Source organism: Rhinopithecus roxellana, chromosome 8, assembly GCF_007565055.1.
Source record: "Rhinopithecus roxellana isolate Shanxi Qingling chromosome 8, ASM756505v1, whole genome shotgun sequence".
NCBI lineage: Eukaryota > Metazoa > Chordata > Mammalia > Primates > Cercopithecidae > Rhinopithecus > Rhinopithecus roxellana.
Window position 1 is genome coordinate 9,048,039 of NC_044556.1, and position 24,204 is coordinate 9,072,242.

Sequence of the window (24,204 nt, forward strand, 5' to 3'; positions counted from 1 at the left end):
GTGCCAGGTGGGGTTCCCACAGCCGGCCAGGAGGAGGGAGAGAGACTGGTAAGGCCGCCCACCCCAAAGCACGCAGCTCAGGGGGCGCAGGACAATGTGCATGCCCCTCCAGCCTGCAGGCCAGGAAGGCCCCACCTGTGTGCACATGAACGGCAAGGCTCTGGGCTGTTGGGGGAGTGCTGCTGTTCTCTCGAAAAGAGGTCACCTCAGAGCACGACTTCCTGTGGCCCAACTACTCGGTGTTATTTCAACATCACAGCCAAGGTGGCGCACAGTCTGTGTGGGAAGAATATGAAAACCACCCATACAACGAACGCACAGGCCTCACTGGGCTTGGGGAGCGGACTCTTCCCTCCTGGTTGGTCAGCACACTCCTGCTCCTGCCCCAAACAGAGCTGAGCGATCCTAAGTCCCCTCAGGATGGCCCGAGCTCCCCGTCCCCCAGGTGGGGCCACGTGCAGGGCTTGGCAAAGGATGTAGCGGTGCACTAGTTCCTAGCCTAGTGTGGCAGGCGGGCCGGGAAGTGGGGCCAGAGCACAGCCGTGAACGTGCACATGTCCCCTGCTCATCTGTGCCTGATGGCGTCACACAAAGCCCAGTGCCCATGTCCAATGCCAAGACAGCATGGGAGGGTCAGCAAAGTGGCCAGGATTGCCTGCCCATTAGAGAAATTCACTGCCATGTGCTCTGTGCATTTTAGATGTGCTCCCCAGAGAAGGGCATCTGAATTCTGGGGATTTGGGCCATTAGACTACTGCACCCCAAATGCCTGCAATGAAAGTCACAGTGGACAAATGTGTAGCAGCCTTTTTTTTTTTTTTCCCCAAAAGAAACAGGATCTTGCTCTGTTGCCCAGGCTGAAGTGTAGTGGCACGATCACGGCTCACCACAGCTGTGAACTCCTGGGCTCAAGCAGTCCTCCCGCCTCAGTCTCCTGAGCAGCTGTGATGACAAGCCCACGCCACCGCACCTGGCTACAGTATCCTTTTTTTTTTTTGAGATGGAATCCCGCTTTGTTGCCCAGGCTGGAGCTCAGTGGTGCAATCTCGGCTGGCCGCGATCTCCGCCTCCTGGGTTCAGGCGATTCTCTTGCCTCAGCCTCCCGAGTCGCTGAGATTACAGGCACCTGCCACCACACCCAGCTAATTTTTGTATTTTTAGTAGAGATGGGACTTCACCATGTTGGCCAGGCTGGTCCCGAACTCCTGATCTCAGGTGATCCATCTGCCCCGGCCTCCCAAAGTGCTGGGATTATAGGCGTGAGCCACCACACCCGGCCTGCAGTGTCCTTTTCACCCCGTTCATGGGCAAGGCCAGGACATTTGGGTGCCTGAGGGAAGGTGCTAGAATCTCTTGGTGTCTTCACCATACATGAAATGCTGGCCTAATCCCTGGCTTTTTTTTTTTTTTTTTGAGACGGAGTCTCGCTGTGTCACTCAGGCTGGAGTGCAGTTGCATGATCTCAGCTCACTGCAACCTCCGCTTCCCGGGTGCACGCCATTCTCCTGCCTCGGCCTCCCGAGTAGCTGGGACTATAGGCGCCCACCACCATGCCCAGCTAATTTTTTGTATTTTTAGTAGAGACGGGGTTTCACCATGTTGGTCAGGCTGGTCTCGATCTCCTGACCTCATGATCCACCCGCCTCGGCCTCCCAAAGTGCTGGGATTACAGGTGTGAGCCACCACGCCCAGCCATCCCCAGCTTCTTTTAATGCCATCTTACCTCCTCAGCCTTCTCAAACCAAAGTCAACGTCTTCTCATTTTGGTGTTGTCCTCGTTTGCAGAATAACTAATGACATTTAAAATCAAACAGTGATCTGCCTTCCCTAGAAAACCCAGCCCCCACCTAGAGAACACCCTCCCCACGCGTCTCGCGTCCCTCTGGTACCTGTGGTCTGATCCACGAGGACTCGCGAGTTGATGATCCGCCCAAACCGAGAGAACATGTCCTCTACGTCCTTCTGGGTCATGGTCCGAGGGAGCCCGCTGATGTACAAGTTGGCATCTTTGATGACCTCTGAGCTCGGGCGAGCATACGACACCTTGAGAACACAACCACTTTCTGAGATTAGGACAGGTACGTGGCCAAAGCATTGAGGAAGGTGCTAAATTTTAGGTTAGGGAAAGCCAACACTGTGTGGTAAGAATTCATGCAAGGAACGATTATCATCACTGACGCTCACCACCTGCAGCCGCATGGTGGCAAGCTCATTGCGCGATGGGCCGTGGGCCGGGGTGCCTGGCAGCGCTTCCTCACTGGGTGCTCACCATCCTCAAAGAGGCAAGCATGACTCCTACGTCACCAAGCCCAGCAACTGAGGGCCCGACGCTGTGGGTGGCTACCTCTCTGATGTGCTGGATAATGAGCCAGTGCCAGAGATAGGTCCTAGTGCCCGAAAGAAGTCGGTGCTGCAGCGGGCAAGCAAGCTGGGAGCTACTGGGAGCGCATGAGACTCCACGAGACGCCCCTGCCAAAGAGCAAGCTTGCCACGGAAGCCCTGATGGGGGCCGTGGGTTCCGGGAGGACCCCGAGTTTGTACTCAAATCCACTCAAGCGTTCATTATTAAATGACTCAACACCTTTTGGATTTTTATTTTGCAAAATCAAAGAAAACTGAAGAGAACCTTCTGCATACTTCGTCAAAATGGTACATTCATCATTCGTGTGGAAAGGGTAGTGAGGGGAGCCCGCAGGCCGATGCAAGACAATGTCTTCAGTGCTTTTTCAGGTTGGCGCTGACAGCCGTGCAGACCCCACGGGCCCAGGAGAAAAAGGACCATGGCGGAACTCCTCTGCCTGTGAAGGGGCAGCCTGGCAGGACTCACAGCCTCGTCAGCAGGCTGGGATATGCAGGAGGGAGCAGGAGAGGAAGGAGCAAGAGAGGAGGGAGCAGGAACAGAGGGAGCAGGAGCTGTGTGCCCGGGAAGGGTGGGGACTTGAACCTGTGCAAAAGGAAGTTCGTTCCCTTTGAGGGAGGGGCACAGAACTGATGAGCCAAGGTAACTGAGACCAGAACGCAGGGAGAAACCGCCACTCAGGAGTCACTGGGCAGAATCTGTGTGCCGAGAACACACACACAGCATCCTCTAAGAAGCTCCTATCATGTCCCAGAGAAGGAACGACAGACATTGCCCCCGTTCACAGGGTAGCGGGCGGCCCAGCAGGGGAACAGGAGAGCCCCATGAGGAGAGGAGTGTGGGGCTGGAGGCCAGCTCCGCCCGGTAGCGGTGGGAATCGAGGGAGCATGTCATTACGGGGCCCAAGAGGTCTCTGGGGAAGCCGTGCTGCTCTCAGGCCAGGGGCACCTCCATCAGCCTGTAGGCAGGAGCTCTGGGGACATTTGGCCACCCCATGATGTGGGTCAGGGGCTGCCAGTGCTGTCCCCAGACAAAAAGAGGCTGCCTTGGCCCCCAGCCTCCCCTACAGTGTCCGGGCCTGCCCTGGCTCGCTGTAGACCCGTCTGGACTGGGGCAGTATTTGGGGGCCTGCCAAACCGTGACCCTGGCGCTGGTGGAGCAGAGCTGAGGCTGTCACTGACTGGACCTACTGCCGTCCCTGGATGAAGCCCCAGAGGAGAAGCACCCTAGAGCCAAGTGCTGGGGAAAGCTCTGATGCCTCCCAAGGATAGGTATCTCCAAGGACCATGGGAACGCCGCTTTCCTCTTCTCTCTGGACACGGTCACATTCAGTCAGGCTAGAATCAGAGCAGCTGGCGCACAGCAGGCGTGCACTGACCTGGGGATCCCCGGTCCCTCGGCCAGAACCCTCTTTCCTAAGCTCCCAACATCGCTTGCTCTTTGGCCTCAATCGGGTCTTTTTCTGGCTGCCGATGCTCAATAATTCATCCAGTGAGGGGTTCAATCGTGTTCCCCCCACCCCACAATCCAAATTCATATGCCGAAGTCCTAACCCCTTGGGACCTCAAAACGTGACCTGATTTGGATACAGTCATTGGGGGTGTAATCAGTTAAGATGAGGTCACACTGGTATAGGGTGATCTCTAATCAAATGTGACAGATGTCCTTACAAAAAAGGAAATTTAGGCCAGGTGTGGTGGCACACGCCAGTAATCCCACTGTTTTGGGAGGCTGAGGTGGGAGGATCGCTTGAACCCAGAAGTTCAAGACCAGCCCGGGCAACACGGCAAGACCCCATCTCTACAAAAAATAAAATTAAGGCCGGGCGCGGTGGCTCAAGCCTGTAATCCCAGCACTTTGGGAGGCCGAGACGGGCGGATCACGAGGTCAGGAGATCGAGACCATCCTGGCTAATACGGTGAAACCCCGTCTCTACTAAAAAATACAAAAAACTAGCCGGGCGACGAGGCGGGCGCCTGTAGTCCCAGCTACTCGGGAGGCTGAGACAGGAGAATGGCGTGAACCCGGGAGGCGGAGCTTGCAGTGAGCTGAGAGCCGGCCACTGCACTCCAGCCTGGGCGGCAGAGCAAGACTCCATCTCAATAAAAAAATAAAAATAAATAAAATAAAATTAGCTGGTCGTGGTGGCACACACCTCTAGTCCCAGCTACACGGGAGGCTAAGGTGGGAGGATCACCTTAGCGCAGGAGTTTGAGGCTGCAGTGAGCCATGATCACACCACTGCAGTCCAGCCTGGGTGACTGAGTGAGGCCCTATCTTAAAAAAAAAAAAAAATGTTTTTTTTTTTGAAAAAATAAATTCAATTTAGAAAGGCGGGAAATGTAGATACAGGCACTCACACAGGGAGAAGGCTGTGTGAAGACAGACGCAGACTGGGGTGATGCTTCTCTAAGCCAAGGAACACCAGAGACCGTCAGCCTCCACCAGAAGCTGTCAGGCCTCTTGGACAGATCCCTACCCAGTGCCTTCGAGAGAAACCAACCCTGCTGACACCGTGGTCTTGGGCTTCCAGTCTCCAGAACCCTGAGTCAATACCCTTCTTCTGTTGAAGCAACCTGGCCCGTGGGGCTTTGTCATGGCAGCTGAGCAAACTCCTGACCACTCTGCTTGCCACGGATCCCTCCACCGGCATCAACGCCCAGTTCCTCCTCTCCCTATTTACTTCTTGACTGCATTGATCATGACCTGACACGCTACATATTTTATTTACTTTTTTAGCTTTTTTTATACAGACAGGGTCTCACTATGTTGCTCAGGTTAGACTTGAACTCCTGGGCCCAAGTGATCCTCCTGCCCCAGCCTCCCAAATGGCTTGGAATACAGGCATGCGCCACCCTGCCTGGCATCTATTTTATTTATTTAACTTTTAACTTTGCAAATAGACTCTGTGAGGGCCAGACTTGTGTGTTTCCTGCCATATCCAAAGCACTCAGAGCAGCCTCTGGTGAATGGCAGACATCTGGGGACTGCTGCTGTGTGAATGGAGTGCGCAGTTGCCGCTGCTGTGAAGAATGTCTGCCTATCTGCACTGCAGTCCCCAGCGCTGGCTTCTGTGGGTGACAGGAGTTTTGCTGTTCTGGTTCCAGAGGCTTGGTTCTCACAATGTGCTAGGGAAGCCTCCAGGTGACGTTAAGTGCCTGTAGCCACACACAGCACCCGGTTTCACACCCTGGCTTTGCCCCTCCATCCCTCCGTGACCTTGGCAGAGCTGTTTCACGACTGGAAACATCAGCTTCTTCAACCCAAATCTAGGGACCATTTTCTATGGGGCTGTGGAGAGGGCACGTGAGACACGGGATGGAAGGTCTGGCCTCCCGTCAGCCTTTGGTAAACACCGGCTGTGTGTGGCATACGGGGACCCAGCAGTGATGCAGAGCTGCACACAGAGACTGTGCGGCATCCCGGCAGGGACACCGAGCTGCATCTGGGACATGCTCGGCCTGTCGCCTCCATGCAGGACCACTCCCACTGTGGCTGCTTGGGCTGCTACTATGAGGAAAAGACAGATAGGGATGAGGAGACAGGACTCCTCCCTCTCCACTCTGCCATCAAGTGAATGACATCAGGACCAAAGAGGACAGAGCGGACGGGGAGAAAGCAAGGGCATGTCTCGGCTGTCTATGCAGGGCTGGGGCCTCAGAGCCCAGGGTGAGCACAAGACTCCAGAAGGCCCTGCCTGCAGGGGAGGAGTGGGGCAGAGGCTTGGGGCCAGCCTGCATTTCCCAGGATGTGCCTGGCCACTGGGGGATGTGACCCTTGCCTTGTGCCCCTGCAGGTCCTGCTGCTCAGAATACCCTCATCCCCACCCTGGCCTGGCTAACTCCCTCTCCTCCTCCAGATCTCAACTCTGGCTTTCTTGAAGGAGCCTCCCCTGGCACTGGCCACTGGCCACTATTATAGGCTCCTGAGCCCACCCTGGGACCACCTTACAGTGAATAGTGGGCACCACTAGGCTCCCCAAGGGCAGACCATGGGACAGGGACCCCCAGCACCTGGCAGACGGCTTGGCCCTAGCCCGTATTGTCTGTCACAAAGGATCTGTCTGGTCTCTGTCCCAGATTCTTAGGAGAGAGTTTGTAAAACTTCTGGAATTTCTGTCTTTGTTACCATGAGGCCTTCCATCCTACTTGAGTTTGCGCTAAGTGATGGCTCAGGATGGGCCCCAGCACCAGAAAGACCAAGCATGTGACTAGAGGGCTGGGGCTCTGAGCTGGATGATACCGGCCTGACCTCCGGGGTGGGGGAGGGGAAAGGGGTGCTGGGGATGGAGTTCAATCACATGGCCGAAGAGTCAATCGGTCATGCATTCGTAAGGAGCCCAGTAAAAACACCAGACACCAAAGCTATATGGAGCCTCCCGGCAGGTGCACAGGTCACACGCAGGGAGGACAAGGCACCTCAGGCACCTCATCCCACCAGGTGCAGACATGTGAGCTCTGTGCCTGGGACCCTTCCTGTGTGGCTCTTCATTTGGCATGCCCTGAGTTGCAACCTTTATAAACAAACTGTCATCAGAAGCGTGAGTTCCAGGAGTCATTCTAGTGAGTCATGCACCCTGAAGGGGTGGCGGGAACCTCTGAATTTGTAGCCAGTTGGTAAGAAGTGCAGGGGCCTGGGGACCCCCAAAGGGTGACTGGCATCTGAGGTGAGGGCGGTCTCATTGGGGACCATGGCCTTAAATGTGTGGGGGCTGTGCCAACTCTGCGTACTGGTGTCAGAACAGAACTGTAGGATACCAGGTGGCGTCAGACCAACGTGGAATAAAAAATTCCAGGATGAGTTGAACGCACAACTCCATCCAGGCCCTTATGACGCTGCACAGATGAACCACCCTTAAACTGGGGAGGGCAGGGGATCCGAAGTCCCTCAGTATCGAGGTACCTGGACCAGCACCAGACACTGGCCAGGGGCTCAATAAAGGTTTGCAGAATGAACACGCTTGGAGCACAGAGGACCCCAGGGCTGCACCAGGGGAACTGCTAGAGAAGCCAGGCCCAGGCAGCCTCGGGGAGACCTGGGGAGAAATTACTGAATGCTGTCACGTCCCCATGAGGCTGGCCTGTTTCTGCAGAACTAGGACAATGGTGGGAAGCCACTGAGAACCAGACTCTGCCGGCAGAGGGCAGGGCCACTGAAGGTGAGGTAGGCTTCTGCACGTATGGCCGGGATGACGGGGAGGGACACCTGCCCAGGCCTGAGCCCCTGGGGTTCTGTGAGGCTCTGGCTCCAAACTCAGGCAGCCACTCCAGCCTTTCCCACCAACATCAATCCTAGAGAGGCAAGAGAGTCCTGTTTATGCACTGGGCATCCGGCTCTTGCATTTGAGTAAACAGAACAGCTGTGCAGGAATAATCATGTTCTGCTCCACACCTCCGCCTGGCTGCCTCAGAAACAAGAACCTTCAAACATTTTCTAAATGGAGGAAAGAATTCCTAGATGGGGAGTCCAGGGCCAAGGATAAGCCACCCGGGGCTGGAGGTGATTCTGGAAGGGCCGCCCCTGCTCAGGTGGAAACCCATGGCGCTTGGCTGCCCTCAGCAGCCCCCACCAGGGAAGGCACCTCTGAGGACCTGCACTGGATATGAGGATGCAGGAGTGGCACGCCTGCCCTCGGGGAGCCCACTGCACACCACGCCCATGTGGCACGGGGCAGGTCTGGAAGAGCTGCTGTTGACCGAGGGTTTGGCCCCTGAGTAACCAAGATTATGGGGCAGTCTGAAGGCAGGGACAGAGGCCACCTCTTGGCTGAAGGCGCTGCCACTGACAGGTCACAGGACCCCTCTTGGTGGGCAGGCAAAAACCCAGGCTCCCAGGCCCACCCTGCAGCGACTCAGGAGGGCCCCACAGCCTGGGAATCTGTATTTCACAGCTCCCCAGGGGCCCTGATCATCGGTGCAGGTCCAAGAGGGACCCTTCTGGGCGCCCGATGTGACTCAGGGAGCACCTTTCTCTGGGGCAGGGGCATCTAGCAGATCTAAAGGCTCACATAGGACCACCTCATTCCAAATGGCCTTGGAGCAAGAGAGGGGATACTGGCCAGCAAGCTCTCACGTCTGTGGGTACCCTGTGAAGGCCGGCACTGAGGGCGGGTCGGTGCAGTGGCTGCTGCAGGAAGCCCGGTTGCAGGGGCCTGCCTGGGACACGGGAGGCTTAGGGAAGGCCCAGCAGCACCCAGGACTGACAGGAGACCAGGAAGCAAAGGTCGGAAAGACACGAGGCTTGATCCAGATGGCAGGAGCTGCCCACGAACCCAGGAGCCAGAAGGCAGACACGTGCAGACGGGGGTTAAGTGGGGCTCGGGGTTGACAGCCCCAGGGCACAAGGGCACGGGTCAGATGATGAGGACAGAGGAAATCCTTCTGTGTGACCTGGAGGACCTGCGACTCGTCCCAGGAAGCCACCATGGCCCTGCTGGAGGTGCCGCTCCTGGGTTGCTGCACAGTTGGCTTCCTCTAGTCACCTGCCGCTGTGAAGCTTCCACACACGGCAACCGCCTGTCACACATGGCTCTCCTCTGTCTTGTTTACTATCTGTACCTCCGACCCATAGGGGCACTGAGTTTGTCTGTTTTGGTCACCGTGGGGCACACGGTAGGTGCTGGGTGAGGTGCTGGGTGAGAGAAGGGTTACAACTGGCCCCAAGGAGCGCAGAGGGAGAGCTGGGCAGGTTGGGAGTGGATGGAGCTGTCCAGGGATGGGAACACAGCAAGTCAGGCAGGAGAGACGACAGGGGAGGCCTGGGAGCTGACGCAACCTGGGGGCACCCTGGGCGGGGAGTTGGCCCTGAACCACCTATGTAAGGCCTGGGACGGTCACCACCTGACCAGGGTATCTGATGGGAGCCCCCGAGGAGGAGTGGCTGTGCTCATAGTCCCTTGGAGAGTGACTGTGAGGCTGGGCGGGGCTTAGCACAGACCTGTGCCTAGGGCAGGAATGGACGCGGTGACGATCATCCCTTTACCTTAATGGTTTTTGACTGGAGCCTCAAGCCGTTCAGCGTGTTGATTGCTCTCTCTGCATCCTTTGCGGTCACGTAGTTCACAAAGCCATAGCCCAAGCTGTGTCCTGTGCGGGATAACACAAGGACATTGGTAAGCTGACAGTCTGCAAGTGAGGGACAGGAAGGTCGGGAAGTACTTTATCTGCCTAGCCTTTGGGAAATGGGATTACAGGTGCCAGCAAACTTTCTTTCTTTGGCAAACACGTACATTTTCTGCAATGAACACAGGTTGCTTTTTTTTTTTTTTTTTTTTTTGAGATAGGCTCTTGCTCTATCACCCAGGGTGGAGTCCAGTGCTGTGATCACGGCTCACTGCCACCTCAGATTCTTGGGCTAGAGCCTCCCACCTCAGCCTCCAGAGTATCTGGGACTACAGGCCCACTCCAGCAGGCCCAAGCTAATTGTTAAAATTATTTGTAGAGATGGGGTCTCACTATGTTGCCCAGACTGTTCTAAAACTTTTGGGCTCAAGCAATCCTCCCACCTCGGCCTCCCAAAGTGTTGGGATTACAGATGTGAGTCACTACGCCTGGCCAAGAGGTTTTATTTTTTATTTTTTTAATTTTTATTTATTTTTATTTTTTTTGAGACGGAATCTCGCTCTGTCACCCAAGCTGGAGTGCACTGGCCAGATCTCAGCTCACTGCAAGCTCCGCCTCCCGGGTTCACGCCATTCTCCTGCCTCAGCCTCCCGAGTAGCTGGGACTACAGGCGCCCGCCACCTCGCCTGGCTAGTTTTTTGTATTTTTTAGTAGAGACGGGGTTTCACCGTGTTAGCCAGGATGGTCTCGATCTCCTGACCTTGTGATCTGCCCGCCTCGGCCTCCCAAAGTGCTGGGATTACAGGCTTGAGCCACCGCGCCCGGCCGAGGTTTTATTTTTGTAATTAAAATAACCCCAAAAGTTATTTAAAAAGGAATATTTTTTTTAAAACACTGTGCTACGAACAGCATCTTTCTGAATGACCAGTCCCGTGGGTGCCGGCCACTCTGTGGACCTGGGTGGTGAGGATGAGGAAGACCATGGCAGTGGACAGGCTAGTGGACCCCAGTTTGTGTCACTGCTGTTTCTCTACCACTTCCTTGTCCAGAGCAGGAGGGTCTGCTGGCACCACCCAGCACCAGTTCCATTTACCTTCCCAAGCCTGAGACCAGCCCGACCCCGCTGTGGGGCAGAAGAGGACGGAGAGCCCAAGGAGAGGCCAGGGGCTGAGAATCCCCAGCCCCGCCGGACAGTGGGGGAGAACCAGGGTCACGGGCAGGTGTCCCTGCACCCCCTTTGTGAAACACTCAGTACAGGTACAAGCGAACACCCACTCACTGGACACCACGGGAGGGACTCGGGATAGCAAGGGCAGGACCAGAGGGGACAGCCTCTGAGGTCAGGGTTCAGAAGGAGCTTCATAGGACATTTGGCTAAACGCTCTCACTAAAGGGGAAGTGAGGAGGCACAGGGAAGAGCGCAATCCCCGTCTCCCCGCAGCGTATCCATGCACTTGCAAGGCTGCTGAGCACCAGCTTTGGGCCGGAGCCTCACCCAGCACTGCTCCATTCCCCCAGCCGGCAGAGCACTGCAATGAGCAGGTCACCGAAGAGGAGGCCTGGAGCCCCACTGTGGCAGAGATCCTCCTTGCAGCTGGGCCAGGGGCATCCAGACCCATCTCACCGACAGCAAGATTACAAATCCAGCAGAGAGCTTAACCCAGATTTGCCACTTTCTTTTTAAAATGAATTTTATTTTTCAGAACAGTTTTAGGTTTACAGAAAAATTACAAGGATAATACCAAGTTCCCATACGGCTCCCTCCCAGTTTCCCTATCGGTACCACCGCGTGTGAGTATGGAATGCTGGTGATGATGAACGTTCCCATTAACTCTGGTCCATGCCCCATCCGCTTCCTTAGTCTTTCCCTCATGTTCTTTCCTGCCCCAGGACCTCATCCAGGATCCCATGTGACACTTAGTAGTCACATTCCCTCAGGCTCCTCTCAACTACGACAGTTTCTTGTTTCTCGTGACCTTGACGGTTTTGAGGACTAGTCGGATATTCCGTAGACTCTCCATCGGGTTTGATGGAGTCTCTGTCATGCCTGGAGTGGGGCTGTGGGTGCTGGTGTGGAAGAGCACAGCTGGAGTGCCCTTCTCATCACACCACGTCAAGGGCACAGGCCGTCAACGTGACTTATGGCTGCTGGTGCTGACCCTGATCACTGGGCCGAGGCAGTCAGTCTGCCAGGTTTCTTGGCTGTAAAGTGACTCCCACCCCTTTCCACACTGCCCTCCGCGGAAGGAAGTCAGGACGCCCAGCCCACACTTAAGGAATGGCCCTGACGTAGCAGCTACAGAAATGACGTGCAGTTAGTTCTGCACGGGGCACTCTTTCCTGACAAACAAAACCAAAATCAGATCCTCTAGACTCGTATTTCTAATAAAACTCCACGGGGCTAAGAGACTCAGCTCTGGGGCCCTGGACAAAGTGAGAACCCGGAGCACCAAGACCGCAGGACCAGGCCCATGTGGAGTGAACTGGGATCGTAGCTCAGAGAACAAGCAGCGGAGCAGCGCGGCCAGGTCGGGACTGCCAGGGCCTCTGCAAGCGCTCCAGACGGCAGTGTGAAACTGGCAGGTGTCCCCGCACCCCCTCTGTGACACACTCAGCACAAGTACAAGCGAACACCCACTCACTGGACACCACGGGAGGGACTCAGGATGGCAAGGGCAGGACCAGAGGGGACAGCCTCTGGGGTCAGGGATTCCTGTGATACGGATTCTTGACCACAACGTCAGCCTGGCTGGGTTTTTTTCACTCCTGAACACCTGCTCTCCAATTGCTCAGCGCCATCTACATTCGGGCCCCATCCTTCTGCTCCATCCACAAGCCTGGACCACCTGCCTCCTTGGCTGCAACGCCTCAGGCAGCCTAAGCACTGCTTGAGAAAGTCACACACCAGTAAGGACTCGAGCACCAATCCCCGTTCCTGTGTCCTCAGCCACAGCCAGCTCCTCTCAACACAGAAACATGGTCCCTGCCTGGCCCAAGTCCCTGCTTCCTCATCTCCCAGGAGCTGGGTGGTCCTGGCTGGTCCCCTAGGATGGTCACTGCCCCAGGGACCGTTTCAGGATGTGTCCCCTGAGCTTCCGGCAGCTCAGGGTAGGGCCTACCCCTTTGGGACACCCCTCCTCCGGGATGTGAAAACCACACCAGGTTTCCATCTCCCTGACTGTCCCTCCTCAGGCTCCTCATCCCCTGTCCATTCCAAGAAGACTCACAGGCCCTGAGTACCCACTTTTGGCCCTTGTCTCTGCCATATGCTCTTCCTCACCACATGTGCCCAAGCCTGCCAACAACACCGAGGGAGTCGCACACCCTTGGGCAGCCCCTGTCACCTTCTATGGTCAAGCTCCTTCTCTGTCCTCAAGGAGCTGATGCATTAACTGAGCACCTACTATGTGTCAGGCCCTGTGCTTGGCTGGGGGTTAGTGATGCATGACAGAGGACGGTCGCTACCATCATGAAAGCTGTCACATCCCTGGGGGCAAGTCAGACAACTTGGTGGCGAGAAACTGACAAGCATTAAGACAGGGTGGGTCAGGAGGGCCCGTGGCGGAGGAGGTATTTTAAACAAAACCTCTGCGTGGGTGGCGTGAGTATTCCAGACAGAAGAGCAGGTGCCAAGTCTCTGAGGCAGAGACAATGCCAGTGTATTCCCAGAAAGTAGAGGTGGCCCGTGTAGCAAGGGCCTGGGAAGTGGCCACTGGCAGCAGGGCAGAGCCAGTGTGGAGCCAGTGGGCTGGTGATCTAATCCAGATGGGAGATGCAGGCTATGTGTACTGGCCAGGGCAGTAGATGAATACCCCACCCAGAGGACTGCACGTGGGGTAGTGGGGTAAGGGCCCTGTCCTCCCTACCGGCTGGGCCTTGTGAGTCAAGGCCTGGCTTCATCCCCAGAGTCTGCTCTCCTCTCTGTGGTGGGTGCCTGGAGGCAGTGGGAAGGGAGAAAGGTGAGGGATGAAGGTGTCCTGGTTTCCACCTGCTGGTTGAGGCCATCGACCAGAAGGGCTTCATCCAGCACCTGACCGCCCACCGCCACCTTTGCCTCCAATACAAATCAACCTGGGCAGCTTTCTAAGCCACCACTGGCTGCACAGGCCACACCCCCAACCAATGAAGTCAGAAAAGGAGGAGGTGGGGGGTTGCCAGCTGGCTTCAGTGGTTTCAAGACAGGGTCTCAGTCTGTTGCCAAGACTAGAGTGCAGTGACAGGATCTCAGCTCACTGCAACTTCTGCCTCCTAGGCTCAGGCGATGCTCCCACCTCAGCCCCCCAAGTAGCTGGGACTAGAGGGGCGTACCACCATGCCTGGCTAATTTTTTAATTTTTTGTAGAGATGGGGTTTCGCCACATTGCCCAGGTTGGTTTCAAACTCCTGAGCTCAAGCAATCCTCCCACCTCGGCCTCCCAAAGTGCTGGGATTACAGGCGTGAGCCACCACACCCGGCCTCCTCAGTGGTTTTTAAAGCTGCCTGGTGATTCCAGTGCATGAGGGACATGGGGCTTCCCATGGTTATGCAGAGGAGAGGAAGCCTCCAGAGAAGAAGTGGAAATGGCCCCCCAAGTTACTGTTTCTCCGGGCAGGGTCCACAAGCCACCTGCACCAGGGGCATCTGGAGTTCAAGGCAACAACTTGGCTCCCTAGACGCCCCTACCCCAGCCTGGGACCCAGGATGTCAGGCAGGCATGGGAATCCGCATCTCCAAACTCCTTACAGATGCTCCTCCTGCCCGCCAACGGCAGAGCCTGCCAGAGCCCCTGCCTGGAGATAGCAGATCAGCCCCAAGACAGGAGGCCTGAGGGCTTGTGAAGGAGCAGGAGGACAGGGAGCCAAGCTCAGAGGGGCCTGCTCCTGCACAGGCCGCAGTGGGTCTGCCTGATGTAGGTGCTTGGGGGGCAAACAGGGCCCCTGGGATGGGGGATGGGATGGAGAGGGTGCAGGTGGGAAACATAGGGAAGCAGGAAGGAGGAGATCGGCAGGGAGGAATGCAGGACACAGAACCCAGGAGTAAGATGCAGGGCTGTCCCAGAGGCCAGTGCATGCCCAGCTCTCACTTCCCTCAACTGGAAGAAGAGCCTCTGCACCCTTTCTGGCCACAGGACAAGGGTTCTGGGCTCTGGTTCTCTGCCTGCCTGGCATCAGCATCCCCCTCCATGAAGGTTAAAGCACAGATGGTCAAACACCCCAAGTGGCTGACTCAGGGGTCTGGATGGGGTCTGAGACTCTCATTTCCCCAGGTATCCCGATGCTGCTGCTGGCCCAGGGACTGTACCCTGAGAGCTGCTGCCTGGAGAAGACAAAGCTGCCTCTGCGGGGATCACCACGGATGCCTTACAGGGCACCCATACCCTGCCCACCCCAGTTAGTGCTCTTGAACTTCCAAACACATTTCTCCCTCTCTTTGGATGAGGGTTAAGGCTGGAGAGCTGCTTCCTTGTCTTACGCTGCCAGACACAATGCTTCCATCCCTTAGTGCTTCTTGCAGCGGGCAGAGCCCTGACCTGACGTGGGGTGCAGGGCTGAGGGGGCAAGTGCCCTGTGGGTGAAGCCCTCCTCTGCACTGAGAGGGCAGGTCCTGTGAGTTCTCTCTTTAAAGGCTCAAGGGAAGACTTCACTGAGAGACAGAGACTGGAGGTGGGGAGTGAATTAATTCAGCAATAAATAAGAAACAGCAAAGGTCCGCAAAAGAAAAGAAACGGGCGAAGGACAAGAAGGGTATTTTACAAAAGAAGTACAACCAACCACTAAATAGAAACAGTGATGAACTTCATGAGAAATAGGAATCACCCTGATTGGATGTCGCTCGTCCCTCACAGGGTGGCCAAGGTAAGAAATCCTGCCAAGGCTAGAGGACGGCAGGGCCGGACAGAAGGAAGGGTGAACTAGGAGTCCCCTAGAGAGTGAGTTAGCGACAGGGACCAAGAGCCTTTAAAAGGTGTGCTCTCCCATCTGCTGCTTCGCAGGCAGGAAGACTTGCTATGGAAATAACCAGTGAGCAAAGATTTGTGCCAGGACATTTATCTCAGCGGGTCTTTCGAATATCAACAAATGGAAAGCAGAATACTATGTGACCGCATAACGATGGGATCGCAAGATGTTCAGCGAAGTGGAAAAATGTCCAGATATAGGACGGAAAGTTGATCTGCAGCCTGAGGGAGAGCCTGTTCTGTAGAAGTACATGGCTGCTTATGGCCACAAATACGTAAAGAAAATCATCTGGAGGGACATGTGCCCAAAAGCTAACGGCGGTGTGATTGTGGGTGATTTTTTTTTTCTTTTTTTTTTTTGCTTGGCTCATGCTTAAGTTTTTTTCTGTGAGAAGTAAACATGACTCATATTAAGAAAAAAGCCGTCAGGCTGGGAAAGGCCGGAAGGGCATTCCTGCAGAGGGAACAGTGTTCAGAGAATCACAAGCGCCTAAGAGTAGGGCCTGACTGGAGGAGTGCGGGGGGTGCAGCAAGTGGGGAGAGGGGGCAAGCGCCCAGGGCTCTCGGGAGCTGCGGGCAGGGATGCGGACTTTAACCAGACCAGAGATACACAGCAAGACAGAAGCCGTGAACAGGGCTGCAGCCTGGTGGCTCCAGCATAACAGGCCGTCCATAAGGGTGGTGCGCTGATTCCTTCTGATCTCCCGAGGGACATATGGGGCCACTGGGGAGAGACCAGACACCAGGGCAGGGCTGTCCAGGAGGGCAGTGGGTAGGAGCACTGGGTGCTGCAGTGGCCTCCTTAGCTGGTATTTGTGGGTGGAACAGCCACCAACCAACCAACACCATATCCCCAACATAGGGACCAGGGCCAGGCCAGCCAGAAACATTCCGAGTCTTGAGGGCGGCACATGGGGCAGTCCCTTCCTTCCAGCCATCACCACGCCCCTCCTTCCTCCTGCCACCAGTGCCCAGCCCATGGCTGGCACTCAACCAGTATTTGCTGAATGATGATCTGCACTCTCCCCCTCCCCAGTACCACTCATTCATTCATTCCTTCCTTCACTCCGCAAACACCAACTGGCTATGTCTAGGGCTACAGAGACTAACAAAGCTCCTGCCTCCAGGAGCAATACTGATGTGCTGGACCAGAAAGCTCCAGGTCAGTGCCGGGTGGAAACCCCACAGTGCAGGTCGGCCCGGGTGCCATGGGAACCCATAGCGGAGCATCCGACACTTGGGCCAGGGGAGGCCTCCTTAAGCAAACAGGGCCAGGACGTGAATGGTTTGAGGAGGGGAGTGACAGGGTCACATGCGGGCTGTCAAACAGGCCCCTCTGCTGCAGTGAGGAGGGTGGTCTTCAGGGAGCACAGGGGGCCAGTTAAGAGGCCAAAACGATGCACGGGTCACAGGCAGTGGTGTCCTGGGCTAGAATGGTGGCTGAGGAGAGAGGGAAAAGGGATGGACTGAAGAAACACCCAGGAGGACGAGAGCCAAGGACACTCCTAGATTTCTAAGCAGAGCTACCAAGTGGATGGTGGTGCCATCGGCTAAGGTGGGGACAACTAGAAACGAGCAGCTGGCTTTAGGGAGACACAGGTCAGTTTGGAATATACTGCATTTGAGGGGCCAAGGGCATCTGGAGCTCAGGACAGCTTTCTAGTCAAAAAGGAGGTGGCAGACAAAGGGCAGCTGGGAGCCATGGAGTGACTCTGCCCATGCTGAATGTCGGCTTTGGAAGAAGAGGACAATGGCATAACCCTCTGGCATAACCGGCTGAGTCAAAGGCTGGGGAAAGGTGCTAAAGACAGACAGCCTCAGGGGCAGTCAGACAGGTGGGAGGAGGTGGTGCTCCTGAAAGCCAATGGGAGAGGGTGCTTCTGGAAGGAAGAGACAGGGAACAGGACAGTATGTGGGTGGGAGGCCAACACACACAGCAGTGGTTCTCGCTAGGGGAGACTGCCTCCCAGGGGACATGCGGCAATGTAAGGACATTACTGGGTTTCACCACTGGGAAGTCACTGCTGGGACCATGTAGGTGGAGGCCAAGGATGCTGCTCAACACCTGCAGCGTCCAGCATGGTGTCCAGTCCCGACATCAGGAGCACGGACGTGGAGGAACTCCAAGCTAGAGGAAGCTGGGAATCTGGAAGGAATTCCTTTCAAGACACTCGAAGCCCAGGAAAAGTGGGCACTTGGAGAGCCTGAGGCTCTTGGGAAGCCGGGAAGGGAAGGGAAGGAAAGATTGGAGCTGGAGAGCTGGAGATGCTGTTAGTTCCACTGCGAAGCGGGAGGTGTCATCAGTGAAGTGGGTGGCTGGAGGCCTGAGGAGGGCAAACACAGGGAAATGGCTCCTGTGGAGCTCGGGGACACCCGTGTTGTAAGATAAGCTAGGCCAGGGATCAGATTTGCCGGAGTGCTTGCCTGGCTGGGTGAGAGGCTATCCTGGGGGGCTGGGAGAAAGCAGCTGGCTGGGGAGAGGGGTGGTGAGACCTAGGGCCACGCCCTGGGCCCTGCCAGCAAAGAGGTTTGCCCTCACTGGCGGCAGGCTGAGCAAAGCCAGGTTGCAGCATGTTCTCCATAAAGCTCCAGTCACTTGAAGAGCTGCTAGCAAGAGGCTGGGCCAAGATGAAAGCCCAGGCCCAGCCACTCCACAACTCCTGGTGTGTCAGTTACTAACTACTGTCCAAAGATAAGACAGGGCTCACCTCTGAACTGAAATAATTTCCAAATTACACTTTTGCAGACTTCACTGATTCTCAAAACCAGTTCTCTCCAGACTGAGCCAAATCTAGGTGTTCCTACTAGCATAGCTCACATTCCTGTGAAAACCACAAGGGAGTAGACAAAGAAGTCAGGTTCCAGGAGAACGACTGCAAATTCCATGGGAATGCTTTTTGCTTGCAAAATCTCCAGCGCTCAGGAATATCAAGGAAAATTCCCTTCCACCAGAAAGTCAGAGGAAAAAGGTGAGACTTGTTAGTGGCACAGGAGAACTTTTAAACTCTTCTCTTATTCAGGGTGGTCTCCTGCAGCAGGAGAGAGATGCTGGCTTCTAGAACATTCTAACACTGCTTAAGTTTGTAAACTGCGTAAAATCCCTATTGAGAAGGCGTTTATTAAATCAGACTCTTGGAGTTGGAAGGAGAGAAGGCTTTTGTATTCAGTGCCCGCATCTGAATTCCCTGTACAGCCGCCAGACAGGCTCTTTGGGAGTCATTGGGGGGTCAGGTGTCTTATGGTTACTGGGGAACTACTGAAGATAAAGTGCATCGATGGGTACATTAGGTCAAACACATCACTCTATGTCCATGTATGCTTGAAACGTTTCATAATAGAAACTTAATTTTTAATTTTCATTTTATTTTTAAGACAGAGTCTCACTGTTGCCCAGACTGAAGTGCAGTGGCACAATCTCAGCTCACCACAACCTCCGCCTCCCAGGTTCAAGTGATTCTCCTGCTTCAGCCTCCCGAGTAGCTGGGATCACAGGCATGCGCCACCACGCTTGGCTAACTTTTGTATTTTAGTAGAGATGGGGTTTCTCCATTTTGACCAGGCTGGTCTCAAACTCCCGACCTCAGGTGATCTGCCTGCCTTGGCCTCCCAAAGTGCTGAGATTACAGGCATGAGCCACTGTGCCCAGCGTTTAACTTTTAAATTAGTTCTCTCTTTTTTTTTTTTTTTTTTTTTGAGACGAAGTCTCACTATGTTGCCCAGGCTAAAGTGTAGAAGACACTTTAGTACCAAGTGGTACTTAGTAAGGTGCAATCTCAACTCACTGCAACCTCAACCCCCCAGACTCAAGCAATCCTCCTGCCTCAGCCCCCCAAGTAGCCAGGACCACAAATGCAGACCACCACGCCCAGCTAAGTTTTTGTATTTTTCATAGAAATGGGGTTTCACCATGTTGCCCAGGCTGGTCTTGAACTCCTGAGCAAGTGATCCTCCCACCTCCACCTCCCAAAGTGCTGGGATTACAGGTATGAGTCACCATGCCCAGCCTGAAATGAGTTTTCAGTATAGGGAATCACAGTCCCCAAATCCAGGGTAGCAGCCACAGCCCCGAGAGGAATGGCCACCCCTTGGCTTCCTAAAAGCAGGGTGGAGACAGAAAGGAAGGCAGGGAGGTGGTGGCAGGTAGAGGGAGGAGGAGGAAGAGGGGGCACTGGGAGAGGAGGAGGAGGACAGCTCCACAAATGGTCTGTCCGTAATTCTCTCCAGAGTCCTTGAAGCCACACTCTCAGAATGGAGGCCACTCTGTAAGGAGGGCCTTCACAGGTGCCAGGCCCTCTGCAAACACCTATGAGGTAGGGAAAACCAGGATGTAGGAGCCACAATCTCCACATTCCGGATGGGGACACAGAGGCTTAGAAGTCCCACTGTGAGAGAGTGGAACATCAGGGCTTTCAGCTGCCAGGAACCTGCCCCTGTGAGAGTTCAAGCTCAGCATGGTGCAGAAGTTCAAGTTGATGGCGTTGACAGTAAACAGAGCAGCCCAAACATAATGAAGGGCTGTCCATGAAGTCGTCGGTGTTCTGCTGACCTGGGCCTGAACAAACGTGGGGGCCTGGACAGACAGGGGCGGGCCTGCCTGCGCCTGCCCTGGACAGTACACTCGCCGGGGTCCCTTCCACACATCGGACCCAATTGACCTGCCCAGGCCAAGCCAGGTCAGGCTGTGGTTCTCCGGCTCCTTCCAGTTCTCAGAATGCCCTGTCTCTGGTTCCTTCCTCTCCTTGCAATGTCTTATTTTGTACACGCTCTCTGTCTTACCATGAATTTTTCCTCTTTTGGGAACTTATGTCTGATCTTATACAAGAGCAATGGACAAATGGAGTTTGAAATAAAAACGAAACTCCACAGCCATCATTTCAAGGCTGTAGTCATCCTGCACTGAGGAATGCCACAGAGTCACAGGCAGAAGAGACAATGCCCAATGGATGGCCACCAATACTAAATTACTAAAACACCTCCATGTGTTTACCTGCTACTTTATCCCGAATGAGTTTTGCAGATTCCACTTCGCCGATGCTGCTGAACAGGCTGCGCAGCTCATCCTGGGTCATGTTCTGAGGGAGGTAGTTGACGATCAAATTCGTTCTCCCAATGTCACCCCTGCAGTCTTCGGCCATGTGGTCTTCATAACCATTAGACATTGTATTTTTCAAAAATCTATAAAGGAAAAAAGAGCAAGTAAACTCAAAATGTTCATATTGCAGTATATGAAGGCAAAACTAGTAACTGCATTTGCACTTAAAAAATTTTTTTTTCTTTCTTTCTTTTTGTTTGTTTTTGAGACAGAGTCTCACTCCGTCACCCAGGCTGGAGTGCAGTGGCACAATCTCGGCTCACTGCAACCTCTGCATCCCAGGTTCAAGTGATTCTCCTACCTCAGCCTCCTGAGTAGCTGGGATTACAGGCATCTGCCAAAATGCCCAGCTAATTTTTGTATTTTTAGTAGAGATGGGGTTTCGTCATGTTGGCCAGGCTGGTCTCGAACCCCTGACCTCAGGTGATCCATCTGCCTCAGCCTCCCAAAGTGCTGGGATTAGAGGCGTGAGCCACTGCTTCTGGCCCTGCACTTAGAGATTCTTTTCTACACTGCACATTAACTTACAGCCACATAAAAATCTGCACATGGATGTTTACAGCGGCTTCACTCATAATTGCCAAAACCTGGAAGTAACCAGGATCTCCTCCAATGGGTGAATGAATAAACATTCGTGTGGTTCAGCTGTACACGGGCATATTCTTTGATGATAAAAAGAAATGAGCTATTAAGCCAGGTAAGACATATATTGTTAAGTGAAGGAACACAGTATACTGTATGATTCCAACTCTATGACCTTCTGGAAAAGGCACACTACAGAGAAAAAGATCAGTGGTTGCCAGGGATGCAGGTCGGGGTGGGGGGGACAACAAATAGTGGAACACAGGATTGTCAGGGTTTTAGGGCAGTGAAACTATTTTGCATGATACATAATGGTGGATGTGATAATACATGTTTGTCAAAACCCAGAGAATGAACAATATACACAGTGAACTCTAATCTTAATTACTAATAATGTGTCAATATTGATTCACTAAGAACAACAGAGATACCATGTGAATGTGAGATGCTAATAATGGGTGTGGTGGTGCCATCACAGCTCACCGCAGCCTTGAACTCCTGGGAGATCCTCAAGCGATCCTCTCACCTCAGCCTCCTGAGTAGTTGGGAATACAGGTATGTGCCACCATGCCCGGCTAATTTTTAACACTTTTTGTAGAGATGGTATCTTGCCCAGGTTAATTTTGAACTCCTGGCCTCAAGTAATCCTTCTGTCTCACCCTCCCAAAGTGCTAGGATTACGGGCATGAGCCACTGTGTCCGGCTTCTATTTTTAAAAAATGTTATTCAGTCAATACTTCATTGTAACGCTACGGAGCAAGTGTTCTCCACTTCACAATTTTCCTGCAAACCTAAAACTGCTCTAAAAAATAGTCTATGGACACAAAACAGAACAACTCCAAGTTCACTAAGAGGGCTTTGAAGAGACCTACGAACAATTCCAGCACCACAATTTAAGATCCTGTAGAAAAGCCTTTGGGTTGTCTCTCAAGAGCATTCCAGATTTCCGGTTGCTTTCTCCCCATGTCCAGAGCCTGTGGGGTGTAACTGAACCCCACCCCTGGACACTCTGCTGCTGAGGGGCGGGCAGGCAATGGTCCTCTGCACCTGTTTATTCCCAAAGATGCAGTGACTGAGCCAGAAGGAGGTGAGGGTTTCTCTACCAGTCAGAGAACTTGGTCTTCACAGTTTGCAGGCTTTGAAAAGTCTTTCTCAGTTGCTGAAGTCTTTCCTTTCAGTGATAAACATCAGAGCCAGTGATGACTTTGGGAGAAGAGTCCAGATCAATGTGGCCAAGCACTCCGAGCCTGCCCTGCTGAAAGTGCGCCACACGCTGGGCTCGTTTCTCAGAGGCCCCTCAATCCCTGCCTCTAAACACACAGGCAGTCAACCCTGAGGATGGCCACCTGCGTGGAGGTCTCGGTGAGAGCCCACCGCTTTCCCCAGATCCCCGTTGCTCAATTCTATGTTATGTTTGAACACCCAGTGCCCACGGTCATGCGCCTTTGGCCTTCTTTAAAAATAGCCTTGCCAGCAGTTACATAAAAATCTGAACACACCTCTCATGTGGAGATTTCCTACCTACTCCCTGAATCAACGCTGAGGGAAGAATTAGATCTGGTTTCTTTCTTCCTGGTGGAAACATCCAGGTCTTCCCTACCCTCCTACTACTCTCAGACAATGAGCAAAATCAGTACAATTTCCCAGCATTTCTTTTATTTGAGGATGTCCTATGCTCCCTGCTCTTTAAAAAGTAGGTTAGCATCAAAAGCCATAGAAAAAAAGACTGAAAAGTGAGACTCCATGAAATTAAAAACTTCTGTACAGCAAAAGGCATCATAGACCTAGACGAGGAGGAGTAGCCTGGAGAAAAGATTCACTGCATATTCTATTATTTAGACCCATAGTTTTCACCCCGGGCCATTCTGCCCCCCAGGGGACACTGGGCAATGTCTGGAGACATTTTTGGTTACTGTGACTTGGTCAGGGCCAGGGGTCGGGGGTGGGGGGTGCTACTGACGTCTGGTGGGTAGAGGTCAGAGAGCTGTAAAGCATCCTTCAGGGCACAGGACAGCCCCGCAACCAAGAATTATCTGACCCCAAATGTCAGTGCTGCCAAGGTTGGGAAAACTTGATTCGGAACATCTACAAATTGGTAAGGGATAAAAGAAGAGACGTAACCAAGAGGGAAGTAGGCAAAGGATGTGAGCAGTAATTTATAATAAAGGCCTGAAATTCAAATGGCTCATGAGTCCAGAAAAAGACACTGAACTTCATCTTCATGAACAATGAGGAAAATGCAAAAGAAAACCAGATGCTACTTTCTGCCAGTCACATGGAATAAAATCCAGCGCAAGATCACCTGCTACTGATCTGAGTATGAGATGGTATAACCTGACTCACAACTGCAGGATCTTTCTACAGAAATAATCACTCAAGTGCAGGAGTTCAAGACCAGTCTGGACAACAATGTGAGACCCTGACTCTAACAAAAAATAAAATAATTTAGTGGGCATGGTGACCCGTGCCCATAGTTTCAGCTACTCGGGAGACAAAGGCAGGGAGGATTGCTTGAGTCCAGGAGATCAAGGCTGCCTGAGACATGATGGCGCCACTGCACTCCAGCCTGGGCAACAGAGCAAGACCCTGTCTGAAAACAAAATGAAACAAAAGTGTAAGGAAGGCACCAACTCATGGTTCATAAGAGTGTAAAACTGGATAGAATTCCAAATATTCGTTAATAGGGAATGGGTAAATATCAACTTTCAGTAGCAGCTCGGGACCTAGAGTTTAATCATGAGAAACTCCACGTGTCTGTTACACCATCTGTGGCCATGAGATTTTAAAATAGATCACTGGCTCAAAAACAAACAAACAGACAAAAACATTTGCTGGAAGCTGATCCAAACAGACCACAAGGGTTAACTCTGAAGAATTAAAATGCACACTGAAGCATGTTCAAAATGTGATTCAAGTATTTCCCCTTCTTTCTTCCTTTACCCTTCCTTCTCGCCCTTTCTCTGAGAGTTACACATATACTCTGCTTTTTCCCTCATTCTGTTTTCATGGACGGTGAGATGGACAATGGCTGCCCCAGGCTTACTGTCCACAGTGTGGTATCCTCTAGGCCTGGATTGGACCTTCTGAAACACACATCATGGCCTGTGGGACAAATCTGGCCCATTGCCTGTTGTTATAAATAAAGTTTTATTGGAACATGGCCTGTCTCATTTG

The 24,204-nt window shown here is 53.6% G+C and overlaps 1 protein-coding gene across 1 annotated transcript in view; it reads right to left on the minus strand.

Moving 5' to 3' along the window:
* The window catches only part of ELAVL1 (ELAV like RNA binding protein 1), a 47,413-nt gene that overhangs the window by 12,732 nt on the left and 10,477 nt on the right, over positions 1-24,204 (minus strand). Inside the window, exons 2-4 of the mRNA XM_030935902.1 lie at positions 20,344-20,531; positions 9,341-9,444; positions 1,890-2,043 (exon numbers count right to left, since the gene is read on the minus strand). Coding sequence (XP_030791762.1) covers positions 1,890-2,043; positions 9,341-9,444; positions 20,344-20,515 — 430 coding nt within the window. The 5' untranslated portion in view covers positions 20,516-20,531. The remainder of the gene's footprint in view (positions 1-1,889; positions 2,044-9,340; positions 9,445-20,343; positions 20,532-24,204) is intronic.